The following is a 17,198-nucleotide window of genomic DNA, read 5'->3' as shown; positions in this document are numbered from 1 at the left end:
ATATGGACCTAGGTATGGTTAGTATAGTAAGACCTGAGTGATCTCCTGGACAAGTGTCGATCGCCTGGATTGGGGTCGGAGAGGAATTTCCCGGATTTTTTTCCCGAATTGGACCTGGGTTTTTATCCGGTTTTTTGCCTCCCCCAGGAGATCACGAGGTTCTTGGGGTGGAGAGGGGTGATAGCGGTATAAAGGGGAGGGTAGTGTCTTGTGTTCTGTGTCTTGTGTCTACTGTTTGTGGGTAAGTGTGTCTGTTTAGTGTTCAGCCATGAGCGAATGGCGGTGCGGGCTCGACGGACCTGGTGGTCTACTCTCGCACCTACTTTCTATGTTTCTATGTTTCTATGTTTCTATGCATTAAGGAGGCAATTAAACACACCTGAGCAATTTCAAACACCTATGAAGCCATGTGTCCCAAACATTATGGTGCCCTGAAATGGGGGAACTATGTATACACATAGCTGTAATTTCTACATGGTGAAACCAAAATGTATAAAAATGGCTTTTATTAAAATCTGACAATGTGCACTTTAGTCACATGTGATTTTTTCTATTACAAATCTCAAATTGTGGAGTAGAGGCAAATAAATAAAATGATGGGTCTTTGTCCCAAACATTATGGAGGGCACTGTAGCTGCCAGCTTAATTATACAGAATTTGTTTAGTTAGAGATTTCACTACATTGACGGTAACTGGGAAATATTGGACGCAAAGCCAAAGGAAATATGTATAACTGAAGAAAATATTATTTCTAGATCTATTGGCGGGACAAGGAATTAAGAAACCTGTCACTCAAGTTCAAATTTTGAATGGCAGTGATAAATTGTATATGAAGATATGAAAACTAAGTTATGTCCAGATTAAAATAAAAATTTGAAGATAGAAAACAAAGAAAAAATTGTTTTGCTTTAAATCCAATGTGGGAGAAGAGGAGGAAAATGTTTAATCAATTGTAGAAAGAGAGACATGCAGAAGTATTTAATACAGTAAGTTTGAACAAATGAAAATTAATTCTACGGTATCTTTGTTTTAAGTTATTAACTAAATAATGGCAGAGGCTCATGTATGGTTTCTGTTCCTTGTCAGGCTAAAAATGACTGAACACCACAAGTGATTAAATAAAAACAGTGATAAAGTTTGCACTTTCCACCAAAAACTGCCTTCCAAGACATTTTGGCTATCATCTTCCTTTTGGCTTTATCCCATGCTAGCACAGTGCACTATAAAGTTCAATTTTTTTTGGTCTGTTTTTTCAGGTGATATTCACAAAATCCAACAGCACTCTTTACGGGTTTGGAATACTTCTAAGATTGCGGCAGCTTCCTCATTCTTAATATTCCCAGTCGGTGAGTGAAGCTCAGCTCTGCTCATATATCACAAATATCACCTTTATGTGCAGTGTACCAGCAGGCTCCTAAATAGGCTCCAAAGGCCAATTAGCCACAATTGACACAATTTAGGGACTTTTGCAGCAGGAGTTTACCTGAGGCTGCTACAAATGTGAAGGGTTCTAATTATAAATTATGTCACAGTAGCCAATTGAAGCAGGACTAATAGTAAATAGTAATATTCGTGTTTATGTAATTAGTGCAAGGTAATCCATAGCATTTTACATGGGAATGTAGAACTGAGAGTATTTATTTTCACATCTCACTTCTATTCTATGGCAGCAAGTGTACAGAGTTCATTTTCTTTCTGTTTAATACATACAACAAATAATATATCAATGAAGTTCTGTATAACTTACTCGTGGTCTTGCTCTGAATGTGCTATTTAATCAGTTTTACAAGTGTAAAATCACTCCACATCGAATAACTCTAGCCATAGCTCTCTGTATACCTATTAAGCTGCGGGGAATGACTCAACACCAATTTAGTTTGCTGCTGGGGAAAAAAATCAATGGCTAAGGTTGGGATCTTGAGATCAAACGCGTTAATTTATTATCAAATCCTGATGAAACCTAAAGCCTTCAATGCATTTTTGCATGTACGTGTATGTGCAAATGTGTGCAAGATAGAGATAGGGGACACAAGGAATTGTAGATGCTGGAGTTTTCAGCAAAACACACAAAGTGCTTGAGTAACTCAGCAGATCAGGCAGCATCTCCAGAGGACAAATTTGGGTCAGAACCCTTCTTTAGACATTTTGTATTAGGGGTAGAATGTAGGAGATAGTGAAGACAAAAGGGGAGGGATGGGAAAGTTGGCTCACTGCTGGTCATTTATCTCTATTAATAGTGAATTATGTGTTCAGTTTGTTTTGTGACCCTTTACCAATAGATAAATTATCCACTCAAAAGAACTTACAGAGGCACAGAAAGATAGAAAGCGGGCTCCTCTTAATGACAGCGGAACAGCGACAAATGTATAACACAGCAAAGAGTAGCCGGAAGCCAGAGGATTGGGAAACTTTCATAGGACAACAGAAGGAAACAAAACGGGCAATAGGGGCTGAAAAGATGAAGTACGAAGGGAAGCTGGCCAGGAATATAAAGAAGGACAGTAAAAGCTTCTTTAGATATGTTAAGGGAAAAAGAGTAGCAAAGTCAAATGTGGGGCCCTTGAAGGCAGACACGGGTGAAATTATTATGGACAACAAGGAAATGGCAGAAGAGTTGAATAGGTACTTCGGATCTGTCTTCACTAAGGAAGACACAATCAATCTCCCAGATGTACTGGAGGACAGAGGATCTAAGGGGGTAGAGGAACTGAAAGAAATTTTCATTGGGCGAGAAATAGTATTGAGTAGGCTAATGGGACTGAAGGATGATAAATCCCCTGGACCTGATGGTCTGCATCCCAGGGTCCTCAGGGAGGTGGCTCTAGAAATAGTGGACGCATTGGTGATCATTTTCCAATGTTCAATAGATTCAGGATCAGTTCCTGTGGATTGGAGGATAGCTAATGTTATCCCACTTTTCAAGAAAGGAGCGAGAGAAAAAACAGGGAATTACAGACCAGTTAGCCTGACTTCGGTGGTGGGAAAGATGCTGGAGTCAATTATTAAAGAGGTAATAGTGGGGCATTTGGATAGCAGTAAAAGGTCGATAAACACCTCCTGGTCCGTTTCTATCAATCAATCATTGAAAGCATCATCACCCACTCAATCACAGTCTGGTACGGTAACACCGATAGTCACTCACTACACAGAATACAACGCATTGTCTCCAAGGCCTCCAGGATCATCAACTCCCCCCTCCCCTCAATCCATTCAAGTTATCTCCAACGTACCTCAAAACGGGCAAAAAAGATCATCTCGGACTACTCCCATCCAGCAAATCACCTTTTTCAGTCTCTCCCTTCGGGGAGGCGCCTCAGGTCACTTGCTACTAAAACCACCCGCTTTAAAAACAGTTTCTTCCCCTCAGCAATAAGAACTCTCAATTCCGTCCAATAATCAGACAATAATATGACTTTTGATGTATACAGTGTCTTGTCTATGGTCTTTGTTTGTTCTTTTGCACTATGTATTGTTGGTGAGATTTGTGATTTGTGATGTGGTATGGATGCACTTTATTACGGTGATCTGTGTTATTAGTGGTATGTAACAAAAGCAGTGTACCATCATGTACCAAACCCAAATACCACCAACCCTGGTTGCGTGGCAATTAAAGATTCTATTCTATTCTATTCTATTAGTCCAAGTCAACATGGATTTATGAAAGGGAAATCATGCTTGACTAATCTTCTGGAATTTTTTGAGCATGTGACAAGTAAAATGGATGAAGGGGTGCCAGTGGATGTAGTGTATCTAGACTTTCAGAAAGCCTTTGATAAGGTACCGCACGGGAGACTGGTGACTAAAATTAGAGCACATGGTATTGGGGGTAGGGTATTGAAATGGATAGAAAATTGGTTGGCAGACTGGAAGCAAAGAGTAGGAGTGAACGGGTCCTTTTCAGAATGGCAGGCAGTGGCGAGTGGAGTGCCGCAAGGCTCGGTGTTAGGGCCGCAACTGTTTACTATATATATTAATGATTTGGAAGAGGGAATTAGGAGCAATACTAGCAAGTTTGCGGATGACACAAAGCTGGGTGGCAGTGTGAGCTGTGAAGAGGATGTTAGGAGGTTGCAGGGTGACCTGGACAGGTTGAGTGAGTGGGCAGATGCGTGGCAGATGCAGTATAATATAGATAAATGTGAGGTTATCCACTTTGGCGGCAAAAACAAGGGGCAGATTATTATCTCAATGGGGTTAGGATAGGTACGGGGGAGGTGCAGCGAGACCTGGGCGTCCTTGTACACCAGTCACTGAAAGTTGGCTTACAGGTACATCAGGCAGTGAAGAAAACTAATGGAATGTTGGCCTTCATAACAAGAGGATTTCAGTATAGGAGTAAAGAGGTTCTTCTGCAGTTGTATAGGGCTCTGGTGAGACCACATCTGGAGTATTGTGTACAGTTTTGGTCTCCTAATTTGAGGAAGGACATCCTTGTGATTGAAGCAGTGCAGCGTAGGTTCATGAGATTGATCCCTGGGATGGCGGGACTGTCATATGAGGAAAGATTGAAAAGACTAGGCTTGTATTCACTGGAGATTAGAAGGATGAGGGGGAATCTCATAGAAACATATAACATTATAAAAGGACTGGACAAGCTAGATGCAGGAAAAATGTTCCCAATGTTGGGCGAGTCCAGAACCAGGGGCCACAGTCTTAGAATAAAGGGGAGGTCATTTAAGACTGAGGTGAGAAAAAACTTTTTCACCCAGAGAGTAGTGAATTTATGGAATTCCCTGCCACAGAGGGCAGTGGAGGCCAAGTCACTGGATGGATTTAAGAGAGAGTTAGATGGAGCTCTAGGGGCTAGTGGAGTCAAGGGATATGGGGGGAAGGCAGGCACGAGTTATTGATAGGGGACGATCAGCCTTGATCAAAATGAATGGTGGTGCTGGCTCGAAGGGCCGAATGGCCTCCTCCTGCACGTATTTTTTATGTTTCTATGTTTCTAAATTACAATTTAAAAAAAGTCAAATCTACAAAATCACGTACATTGAATCTCGGCTTGTAACTTAAAAAAAATAAATTAATCTCTATCAGCCAGAGATAATGTTAATCTTGACTTTGTTTCAGAAAGACTGGGTTACTTTATGTGGTGTAACCATATAAAAATGAAGACTATTTTGGTTTCCTGTTGCCGTTGACAGAGATTAATTATTGAGCAATGACAGCATGCATTGGCAATCAAATCTAGATGCAGTGATCTACACGGTTTTGATTTATTCTGCTTTATTCTGAAAGTCGTCAAAGGAAAGCATACCAGCTACTTTGTATCTTTTAACGTCAGAAGGCCAATTTAATTATGACACGTTGCTTCTTAAGATTGCAAAAACTCAAGGTTACGGGCATCTGTATTTACCTCACTGAAAAGGCTTCCATTCACATAGGATATCCAGAGCTTCCAGAAATTTGGCAGTTGACTGATAACGATTTCTGTTAGATTATCAACAAATGTGACAAGCTGAGGGGCCTTAAAACGCCATGCTGAAAAACAAAACAAAAATGTGCAAACATATTGAACCAGCCTTCTTTTAAAAAAATATATATTTCAAAATATAATCTACGTTTTTTTTAAATTAATGTCTAAAACTATCTTGGGGCACATAATTTCACTTAGGTTATGTTTTTGTGATTTAATTTATTAAAATAAAATTGAAAGTCTTCATTCCCCCGATGAGTTCAAAAGACAGTTTTATCTAAATTTATAATCAGACACTTTTCTTTTGGTCAAAACTCACTGGGCAAATTCTGAACAATAATAACTAACTTATTTCCTTTGGACTGAAACCAGTTTCCTATGGATATTAATATAAACCTGTTTTTTTAACCTTGTCATATAGCATTATAAGAAATTATAATCAAGATTACAGTTATTTGCAGAGTTAAATAAATTTTCTCTTCAAAGCTATCAAAAATCTAGCCATTATTCGGAGATCTTTTCAATGTGTGGTTCTAGAGCAAAACAAAACAAAGGCGATGGAAGGAAATTCGAGGCAAAACAAAGGAAAACAATTCAATTGATATTTTTTGTTATAATGAAAGTAAATATTTCTCCCTCTAAGTGGTGAAAATTCATTACTCATTACACACTGCAAGCAATCATCATCAAACTATTGTCTTGAAATATTCTACAAATGAATAAATGTTAAAGCTGGTTTCCTGCTTGTAACACTAAAGCAAGAGAATACAGGTCAGATGTTATGTCCTATTGCCAGCACTAATGCGAAGATTTCTCCAGGTATCCCTGAGGTAATCTCGGTTTTTACTGCTGGTACAATCTGAATCGCCCAAGTGCTATTCTGGTGGAGTCCCTACACAGTCTGACAGGGTAGCGTCATTTTCCACGGACCCTTCAGCTGAGCCTATGCCGTTAACCCCGATGCAAACATAGCAAGAAAAGTACGTGGTTAATCTTGGAGAACAGGAAAATGCTGGAATTTTAAACAAGAAAAAGCAAAAGGCTGGAGGTACTAAGGCTAGTCAGCATCTGTGGAGGGAAATGGACAGACATGGGAAACATCATCTGTCCATTTCCCTCCATAGATGCTGCCTGATCCACTGAGTTCCTCCAACTTTTTTTTTTTTTTTACATAATTAATGTTATTTTACTTAAATTTGTTTCAAAACTTTTAATTTAGCTTGAGTCAATGAATGCATTTTTAGGTTAAAATCAAGTTTTAAAGATTAAATTTTTTAAAAACAGATCTTTACAGTCGGTAACACCAACACCACTGACAGGCAATGAGCTGGGAGTTGAGTCTGACCGGTTCTTCATATTTCTATGAATTTTGTCAGCTGCCTACTGTACAATAGCCTCGTACTGTGCTGGGTCACACCAAAGTACGAGAGCTAGCATGCCAGTATAAAACTGTACTGAAAGCTATGCTGGAACAGAGAGCTTTTTCACTGCACCTCGGTTATAACTTAAACTACATGATAACTGTAGAGCTTGCTCCAGGGGCAGGTCAGGAAGGTGTGTAAGTTACTTGAGGAGAAGACAATGAAGGGCGGTGATAGCATGCTCCTGCTGCTCACATCCATAATGGTGGTACAGGCCACGTTTGGGAATTGCTGTTGGATTAATTCAGGTTAGTGAATGCACTGCAATATGTAGGTGGTACACACTGCAGCCATGGTGGACTAATGATGGAGAAATTGACCGTGTAGGTAGTGGATGGGATACCCATCAAGTGGCCTGGATGTTGTCAAGTTTCTTGGCAAGAGGGGAGTATGTCGTAAACCTATTGTGGATTGTAAATGCAAGAAAGGCATTATGGTGTTAGAAATTGAGTTATTCACTGATGAATACCTAGTCTCTGTAGCGTGCTCCTAATGCCACTGTATTTATGTAGCTTGTCCAGTTGTTTTTCTGGTCATTCCTGATATCAGGATGCTGAGAGTGCAAGACAACATGATGGTAATGCCAATAAATATGAAGGGTCAATGATGAGATATTCAGGTTGCAGATATCCATTGTCTTGCATTTTTTGAGTTGTGAACATGTCTGATAAGGTAGATAGTCAGAGCCTTATTCCCTGGGTGGAAATGTCCAACACTACAGGGCATAGCTATACAATGAGAGAGGGAAAGTTTAATGGACATGAGTGGAGCAGGTTTTTTTTTACACAGAGAGCCTGGAACACATCGAAAGGGGTGGTGGTGGAGGCAGATACAATGGTGGCATTTAAGCGGCTTTTAGATCGGCACATGGAAGTGCAGGGAATAGAAGGATAAGGATAGTGTACAGGCAAGTGAGATCAGTTCAATGAGGCAGGTGACATCAAGTTCAGCATTAACATTGTGTGCCGAAGGGCCCATGCCTGTGCTGTGCTGTGCTGTTTAGTTCATAGAAACATAGAAAATAGGTGCAGGAGTAGGCCATTCGGCCCTTCGAGCCTGCACCGCCATTCAATATGATCATGGCTGATCATCCAACTCAGTATCCTGTACCTGCCTTCTCTCCATACCCCCTGATACCTTTAGCCACAAGGGCCACATCTAACTCCCTCTTAAAAATAGCCAATGAACTGGCCTCAACTACCTTCTGTGGCAGAAATTATTGATATCATTCTTCTATGAATGGTATCAATAATTTGCTCTTTGCATGCATGGACTGTCATGTACACATTTAAAGATCCATCCCAAAATACAGTACACAATGGTTTCTGTGAATTCCTTAGGCCATTTTGGCTTAGTAGCAAACCCAGGTAGTAACTCCATCAATATATTTTTAAGTTTGTACAAAGTCATCCATCGAACAACTATTTTCTCTGATCACTGCAACTAAACATTCGTAAAACGTAAGTGCATGCTCTACAGTTCTTACAATCATCACGAGAAGATTGAAAACTGCTGGCCCTTTTCACTGATGTGGTTTGACTCAGACGACTAATGGGAGAAGGCCGTACGTCACTGTCCAAATCCAGCATAGGGCCGTGGAGAACAGTTGCACCTATACAAACGAACAAACAGGATAATCAATGATGCTGATATCTGCAAGTTTCAACTATAATTTGAGAAATATTTATTGTCAAGGTCTCACAACCATCAAGTACTAAATCTGCATGACATTTGCTTGTTTCAAAACAGTAGTCCCCTGGAAAACCACAAGGTATTCTAATTTTGATCATTCAGAGATAGTAACACATCTTCAAGTTTCTGAACAGTGTGAATGCCATAATTTACTCTTAATTTCGAAACATAACTTTCACTTTACAAGGAAAATACGGAGCATAGGAATGTGCCAAATGAACAGTTGTGTGTTCAAGGTGAACAATAAAAATAACCCCTTTCTCCACAGATTTCAAAATAAACAGGCAAAGCTTCATAATAATCTCATAACCATATAACTAATTAATGATCTGAAGGTTAGGTTTAATTATCTATGTCAACACATATTCACCACAATTTTGTAAAACGTCATAAAATGCTTATTCATTTATTTTATAGTTAGCATTCAAATTTAAGTGGCCATCCAATTTGTATGTATTTCTTAAAATAAAACAAATCAATTCTGAAAATCTGCTTTTGGATTAGTAATTCTGGAGAATGTAGTTGTCAACCAAGCTTATCCCACTGAGGTGGTCTTGAGAAGGAAATGACGGCAACATTTATAGTTTTGCAATCACAAAGCACAGTGAACAAATTGCCAACGTTTTATTTAGCAGATGAGGTTTTTGTAATCGGAAACATTCATTACGACCTATTTTGACACACAAACACAGGTTAGATGATGCAAATGAGCTGAAGCAACGTGGGTTTAGGCAAGTAAAGGGCCTGTCCCACCAGCATGCGATTGCATGCGTCTAGCGCGACCAAACGTGGTGGCTTGAGGCGTACGGCCTCGCGAGGTCGATCCCACTTCCAACCGCGGAGGCGTCTGGAGTTGTGCGGGGCTGGTCCCGACATCATACTCACCAGCTGGGCAGGAGGCGGGCCGAATGAATTTGGACGTCGCACGGCGTCGGGCGGTGACTTCATCACGCAACGGCAAACAGGGCCATGACGTCATCGCGCAACGCCACGCGCTAGGCGTAAGCCATCAAGACGCTGCGTACGCCGTCAAGACGCTGCGTACGACGTTGAGATGATGCGCACACCCATCGAGGCGCTGCGTACGGCCTCAATGCGGCTGTGGGCCGACAGGCTGTTGTCGCGCGGGAATTTAGGACAGTGCAAGATTTTTGGAGCACCGCGCGATGTCGGGACCAGCCCCGCACAACTCCATACGCCTCCGGCGATCAAAGTGGGACCGGCCCCGCGAGGCCATACGGCTCAGGCGACCATGTTTGATCGCGCTAGACGCATGCTATCGCATGCTGGTGGGACAGGCCCTGAACTGCTCTAAACAGATGGATATGTAGATGTCGGGTTAAGGCAGAACAATGGGCAGCACAGTGGCACAGTTTTCTCCAGGTGTTCTGGTTTCCTCCCACACTTCAAAGATATACAAGTTTATACGTTAATTGGCTTCTGTAAAATTGTGAATTGTCGCTAGTGTGTAGGATAGTGTTAGTGTAGGCAGTAATCGCTGGCCGGCGTGGACTGAAGGGCCTGTTTCCACGTTATATCTCTAAAGCAAAGTCAAGTCAATACCTGGTTCAGCATTAATGTTTCCTTGATGGTCTAAACGGGTTCAGGTTCACACGTATCAGGGATGCAACAAAGAAAATAAGAGAATAATGTTCTGCACATGTTTTAACATGAGGCTACAGACTACTGTCTACACCTCTTGCAATCAATCTCATTTAAATTATTGGATATATCAATCTGATATCTCTATTGTAAGGACCAATATTTCCATTTTACTATTATGTTCTCAACTCAATAATATTTTACCCCATGCTATTATTTCTAACTATCAAAAGATTATAAAATCAATTTGTTGATTACATGCAAATAATAATTTAATAATTTCCTTTCTCATACGAGGAAAAAACAAATTGTATAATTGCTCAAAAAGTGAGGAAGCAAGAGATCAACAGAACAGTTGCTCACAAGTAAGTTGCTCACAAGTAAGTTGCTCACAAGTAAGTTGCTCACAAGTAAGTTGCTCGCAATGAAGTTGCTCACAAGTAAGTTGCTCACAAGTAAGTTGCTCACAAGTAAGTTGCTCGCAATGAAGTTGCTCGCAATGAAGTTGCTCACAAGTAAGTTGCTCACAAGTAAGTTGCTCACAAGTAAGTTGCTCACAAGTAAGTTGCTCGCAATGAAGTTGCTCAGAAGGTAACTGCAAGATTTTAAGAACAGATCATGAATATCAACTTTGTATTTTCTTTGTTTGAGTTAATCCTTAAGTCTTAAGACTGTGTGTCCAATATATCTCAGGGGAAATATGGTTACATTAACAGAATTCTTTTCATTTCGTATGTGATTATTTTTCATGGATCACAAGGAATGAACATCTAATAGAGAATAGCTGCACACAACTATTGAGCAGAGAAGCAGAACAAAAATCATGGCAAAATAATAATGTCCTGATTGTTATATTGAATATGCACTTTTGATGAACCAGAGTTATCTGCATTGTGTGGGTCTAAACTGTATTTCTTATTTGAGACATGGATAATGCCAGTTTAAAAATGCTCTCCTATTTCACAGGATACCACTGCACTAATTGCACTATTTTCAGATGAATTGTTTAATATGGAATAGTTTTTGATCACATTATATATTACCAATAACTGGAACCAGCCATATGGAACCACAACAACCCACGTTACACTAAGGATTAATAAACATCTGGAACAAATCACCAGAACATGACTTTAACCCAAGATTAACCACAAGGTAGCGCTGAAACACTGCAAATGTAATGCAATCCCAAAAGCAGAATTTATCCCAGCTGCTACAAACGCACTTGCAATGTGTTGACTTAACATTGCCTGTATTGCTTGCAGTGCCACTCTCAATTTCCTATTGAGGTACACCAGCATCAGAAAAACAACATGCTTGCACCATTGGTGCTGGAACAAGAGGTCCAAATTTCTATCGACCCACCAAAGGTTACAGACTTTCATAGCACCCCAAACACCTTTGGAAATTGTTTCCTGTGCACTGTGACTTGACTTACTGCCTGTACTGTGTCCAGACCACCCATGGAATTATATTGGCCAAACAACCAATTCTTCAAGTCTCTCTCAATTCAAAATGCTAATATAAGATGCTAATATAATACTTTGGTTATCTATTCAGTGTGAACACCTTTGCAATGGGCTGAAGGGATGTGGTTCAGACATCAATGGTTCTCAAATACTGAAAGCTTCTTTGAAATGTACAGTAAGTACACATGTCGAAAACCAGTTGCTAGGATGACAAATTATAAAGGCATCTTCGAAAGTGAAACTGTCTACATTAACAATTGAGGCTCACATTGCAATATGAACTGTATATTTAGTAAGAAATACTGAAATGGTGCCCTCAATCACTGCTTCTGTGTGCCAATTGCTCTAACACACAGTCGCTGATTCTCTAATGGGCCTGTCCCACTTAGGCGATTTTTCAGCGGACTGCCGCTACTGTCAAGTTGCCGGCAGTCGCCTGAAAAAACGGCAACTGGAACGGCGACTGTCAGAGTGGAACACACACACAAACACATCGCTTCCTTCACCAGCCCGTGTGAATTTTTTAGACAGCGCTCTCCCCGCTTGCCCTGTCTAAAAGATTCACACGGTGCAAAGCCAAGGTGATACAGACACACACCGCGATGAACAGGAAGGTTGGTGCTGTAATTAAGACGGCTAAAGCACAGTGTACGGTAAGTCCTTTAAAAGAGGGGGGGAGAGGGGGGGAAAGGGGGGGGGGGGGGGGGGGGGGAAAGGAGTGGATACAACTTTTAAGAAGCCAGAGAAACACGGCTGTGAATCTCGGCGGACAATTAACGTATCCTTGGTTCTGAAAACTACTGCTTACCTTTTTTCCCCCCAATGAGCCAATGAAATTCACCAGTCAGCACTGGCTACAACCTACCAGAACCTCTGAGAACCTTCGACCTCCTGGCAACCCACTAGGACCTCCTGGCGGCCCACCTACGGCACAAGAATTATCGCTAATCTACATGGCGGCTTCGTTCTAGCCGTTAATTTTTCAACATGTTAAAAAATTCACGACGACCATAATGAGGCCACGACTAGTTCCCAGAATGAGGGAACTCCTCACGACCATGAAGGCAACTCCCCGGAAACCACCCACGAAGATGTGGCGACTGCATAGTTCAATTCAATTCAACTTTAATGTCATTGCACAAATACTGAGTATCGGTACAACGAAATCCAGTTTTGCGTCAGTCCGTAGTAGTGCAATATAGAAATTTAAAAAAAGAGGATACAGAATAATAAAAAAATGCAGAATAATTAAACAATGGGGACGGAGGGACCGGAGGAATCTATCGGCGGGACTCCGAGTTCAGCAATGCGACGGTATGATTGTAGAAGCTGTTCCTTATCCTACTGGTACGAGACCTGAGGCTCCTGTACCGCCTCCCTGATGGGAGGAGGGCAAACAGTCCATGGTGGGGTGGGAGGGGTCTTTAATGATCTTCCCAGCTCGTCTCCTGCAATCGCCTAAAAGGGACAGGCCCATAACTCCTAATGTAAAATGTCTTTTGGATAAAATATTGTCATGGTAAACATAATCTTATGCTGCTCAAATCAAAAAAGGTCTTTTTGCTTTGTTAATTACAGAAGAAATATATGTTTTCATGGGGAAGGAATACTAAATTTCTTATTCTTGAATTGTTGTTGTCGAAAGTTTGAAAATGATAAATAATTTGAGACTTAATTGGAAGATATACTGTAAATGCAACAGGCTAGTGTTTAATATAAATGGAATAGGTCATAGTAAAATACACGGTTTACATGAATACAACCATAGACATAGAATGGAATAGTTAAGAGAAGCTTGCTGTTTAGTGACTCTGATATATCATATAATCAAAATATGACAAAATAGGCCATATTCCAACTGATACCAATTACTGGATGATTAGCACCAGTAAGGACTGAAACTCACCATCAACCTTTCTACTAATGGTGAAAAAAATCTCTGCATTGTCAACATCAATACAAAGTAGACGTGAACAAAGTTATGTCTACTATTTCATTGCAGAAGAGCATGGGATGGCAGAGGACATGGGGCACAGCCAATGGGATGATATATCAAGTTAAAATGCAATTTACATAATATTTCAATCCAGAAATGGGACATAACTTCATAGGTTGTCAGTGCAGAATTTGATCATTCAATCATTCCTTTGCGTTAAACAGAACATCTCAACTTGACATGGATAGAAAATTGGTTGGCAGACTAGAAGCAAAGAGTAGGAGTGAGCGGGTCCTTTTCAGAATGGCAGGCAGTGGTGAGTGGAGTGCCGCAAGGCTCGGTGTTGGGGCCGCAACTGTTTACCATATATATTAATGATTTGGAAGAGGGAATTAGGAGCAACACTAGCAAGTTTGCGGATGACACAAAGCTGGGTGGCAGTGTGAACTGTGAAGAGGATGTTAGGAGGTTGCAGGCTGACCTGGACAGGTTGAGTGAGTGGGCAGATGCAGTATAATATAGATAAATGTGAGGTTATCCACATTGGCGGCAAAACAAGGGGGCAGATTATTATCTCAATGGGGTTAGGTTAGGTAAGGAGGAGGTACAGCGAGACCTGGGTCTCCTTGTACACTGAAAGTTGGCGTGCAGGTACAGCAGGCAGTGAAGAAAGCTAATGGAATATTGGCCTTCATAACAAGCGGATTTCAGTATAGGAGTAAAGAGGTTCTTCTGCAGTTATATAGGGCTCTGGTGAGACCACATCTGGAGTATTGTGTACAGTTTTGGTCTCCTAATTTGAGGAAGGACATCCTTGTGATCGAGGCAGTGCAACGTAGGTTCACGAGATTGATCCCTGGGATGGCGGGACTGTCATATGAGGAAAGATTGAAAAGACTAGGCTTGTATTCACTGGAGTTTAGAAGGATGAGGGGGAATCTTATAGAAACATATAAAATTATAAAAGGACTGGACAAGCTAGATGCAGGAAAAATGTTCCCAATGTTGGGCGAGTCCAGAACCAGGGGCCACAGTCTCAGAATAAAGGGGAGGTCATTTAAGGCTGAGGTGAGAAAAAACATTTTCACCCAGAGAGTTGCGAATTTATGGAATTCCCTGCCACAGAGGGCAGTGGAGGCCAAATCACTGGATGGATTTAAGAGAGAGTTATGTTAGTTAGAGCTCTAGGGGCTAGTGGATGATCAGCCATGATCACAATGAATGGCCGTGCTGGCTCGAAGGGCCGAACTGCCTCCTCCTGCACCTAGTTTCTATGTTTCTATGACATTGCACAATATCTATTATGACATAAAATGAGATGATTATATAGAATTACTCCAAGATTATTTAGAAAATGCTTGGACGTTTTGAAAATTGTGGGATGATAAGTGATTCAATATTGGTCTAATCTTGTCAGATTATGTGCTTTAAGCATGGGAGCACCAATGGAATAGTGTTAATGCAATATCAGCGTTTATTCCAAGGCATATCTTATCATTGCTGATTAAAATTAATTACTGGTCATTATATATGTCGATGGTGAAAAATGGAACACCATTTTTCATTCTGTTCTCAAAAAAATGTCTGCTTGAAAATAAGCAAATGCTCCCAGTTCATTTAAATGAAATAAATCATTTTTTGTCAAGGTTATCTACAAGCAGAAAAATTAGACAAAGATCTACGACCAATTTAAAAAGAACTCAACCTTATCACATCAGGCTGCCACTGACTACTGAGAATACAAAGAATGGTTTATTTGAAAGAATTTTTCATTTAATAGCCACAAAAAAAGTATTGCTGCATCAACTGAGAAAGTTAGCTAATGTAATGAACAAAAATCAGAACTATTTTGGATAGGAACATAAAAAAGTATAGCAAAAGAACAGGCCCTTCATTCCACAATGTCTACAGCAAACACAATGCTAAGGCAAACTACTTTCATCTGCCTGCATATCATCCATACCTCTCCATTCCCTGCTATCCCATGGATATCCATGTCCCTATCTAAAATCCTCGTAAATGTCACTATTGCATCGACTCTCACCACCACCCGTGCATGGCAATATGCTTCACGCACCGATCCTCCTTCAGTGTAAAAACACTGGTCCCATACATCTCCTTTAAACTTTCCCCCTTCCACCATGAAGCTAATCCGCCTAGTCTTTGATGTTTCCACCCTGGGATAAAACTTCTGACCGTCTACCCTAACTACACCTCCAATAGATAGACACAAAATGCTGGAGTAACTCAGATTCTCAGGCAGCATCTCTAGATAAAACAGATAGGTGACGTTTCGGGTCGGGACCCTTCTTCCCCTTTCATAATTTTATATACTTCTATCAGGTCTCCTCTTAACCTCCGGCAATCCAGAGAAAACTATCCAAGTCTGTCCAACCTCTCTTTTAAAGCTCATAACCTCTAATCTTTCATATGAGGACTTTCATATGAAGAAAGACTGGATACACTCGGCTTGTACTCGCTAGAATTTAGAAGATTGAGGGGGGATCTTATAGAAACTTACAAAATTCTTAAGGGGTTGGACAGTCTAGATGCAGGAAGATTGCTCCCGATGTTGGGGAAGTCCAGAACAAGAGGTCACAGTTTAAGGATAAAGGGGAAATCTTTTTGGACTGAGATGAGAAAAACCTTTTTCACACAGAGAGTGGTGAATCTGTGGAATTCTCTGCCACAGAATGTAGTTGAGGCCAGTTCATTGGCTATATTTAAGAGGGAGTTAGATGTGACCCTTGTAGCTAAAGGGATCGGGGGGTATGGAGAGAAGGCAGGTACAGGATACTGAGTTGGATGATCAGCCATGATCATATTGAATGGCAGTGCAGGCTCGAAGGGCCGAATGGCCTACTCCTGCACCTAATTTCTATGTCTATGTTTCTAATCCCTGATAGTGGCAACATGAGTAGAGAGAGTGGTGAATGGAACAGTATGTGATGTCGTCTCCACGGCGTTCAGCGCAATCCACTAGGAAGACTCAATATAACAAAATGCCACAGGATGCCACAGAGAAAACGATGAAAACGAAAGAAGCAATTGTGTGAAATGCAGAAAGTTATGGTCTGATCGTTCTGTTCATCCATACTACAAGTAAACAAAACCACCCACACTAGACCCTTCCTATTTGCAAAGATTCAATCTCTTGGGAGAGTTCTAGAAAAAAAGATCAAGGTCACTTCACCAAACAAACACTCCCTAAATCCCACTGTAATCAAATGAATTCCAGTAAGTAATAAGTATTCCAGAGGACCGTAAACAATTTAATTAAACAAATGGTATGATCCTGTTCCTGCAACATATTTTTTTGTATATCTTTTGTGTGAAACAATATCAGTCTCCTCAGGAAATTGTTCAGCTCCCTTTTTTAAGTTTAAAGGAGCTTTAATGAAGCTAATCCACTGCGTCATACATTCACTGGAAAGGTTAATAACACTCTTAAATAAAACTCCCACCATCCTAGCAAGACCCGTGTTTATGCAGCTTGTGTCCAAGTGTCCTTTTCCCCCCAAAGTTTATTCAATTCAATTAATCTATCTGGATGCAGAAAATGTCTAGTTTGTTCACTATTCTAAGTACTTTTATTGCTGTTTTGAAATCTATGCTTTTGAAGATTGTAAAATATCTTCATCCTTTAGACTGGATATTGATCT

At 40.7% G+C, this 17,198-nt stretch overlaps 1 protein-coding gene across 3 annotated transcripts in view; it reads right to left on the bottom strand.

Annotated features, from left to right (window-relative positions):
- exoc2 (exocyst complex component 2) overlaps nucleotides 1-17,198 on the bottom strand; it is a 253,466-nt gene that overhangs the window by 89,622 nt on the left and 146,646 nt on the right. For 2 of the 3 annotated variants that reach the window (XM_033016375.1, XM_033016377.1), the window contains exons 12-13: nucleotides 8,324-8,449; nucleotides 5,357-5,481 (exon numbers count right to left, since the gene is read on the bottom strand). In XM_033016375.1, the coding sequence (XP_032872266.1) occupies nucleotides 5,357-5,481; nucleotides 8,324-8,449 (251 nt within the window). The remainder of the gene's footprint in view (nucleotides 1-5,356; nucleotides 5,482-8,323; nucleotides 8,450-17,198) is intronic. The other variant, XM_033016381.1, reaches the window with a different exon arrangement.

This window comes from Amblyraja radiata, chromosome 2 (assembly GCF_010909765.2).
Source record: "Amblyraja radiata isolate CabotCenter1 chromosome 2, sAmbRad1.1.pri, whole genome shotgun sequence".
Taxonomy (NCBI): domain Eukaryota; kingdom Metazoa; phylum Chordata; class Chondrichthyes; order Rajiformes; family Rajidae; genus Amblyraja; species Amblyraja radiata.
This window is presented reverse-complemented; position numbering and strand designations above follow the sequence as displayed.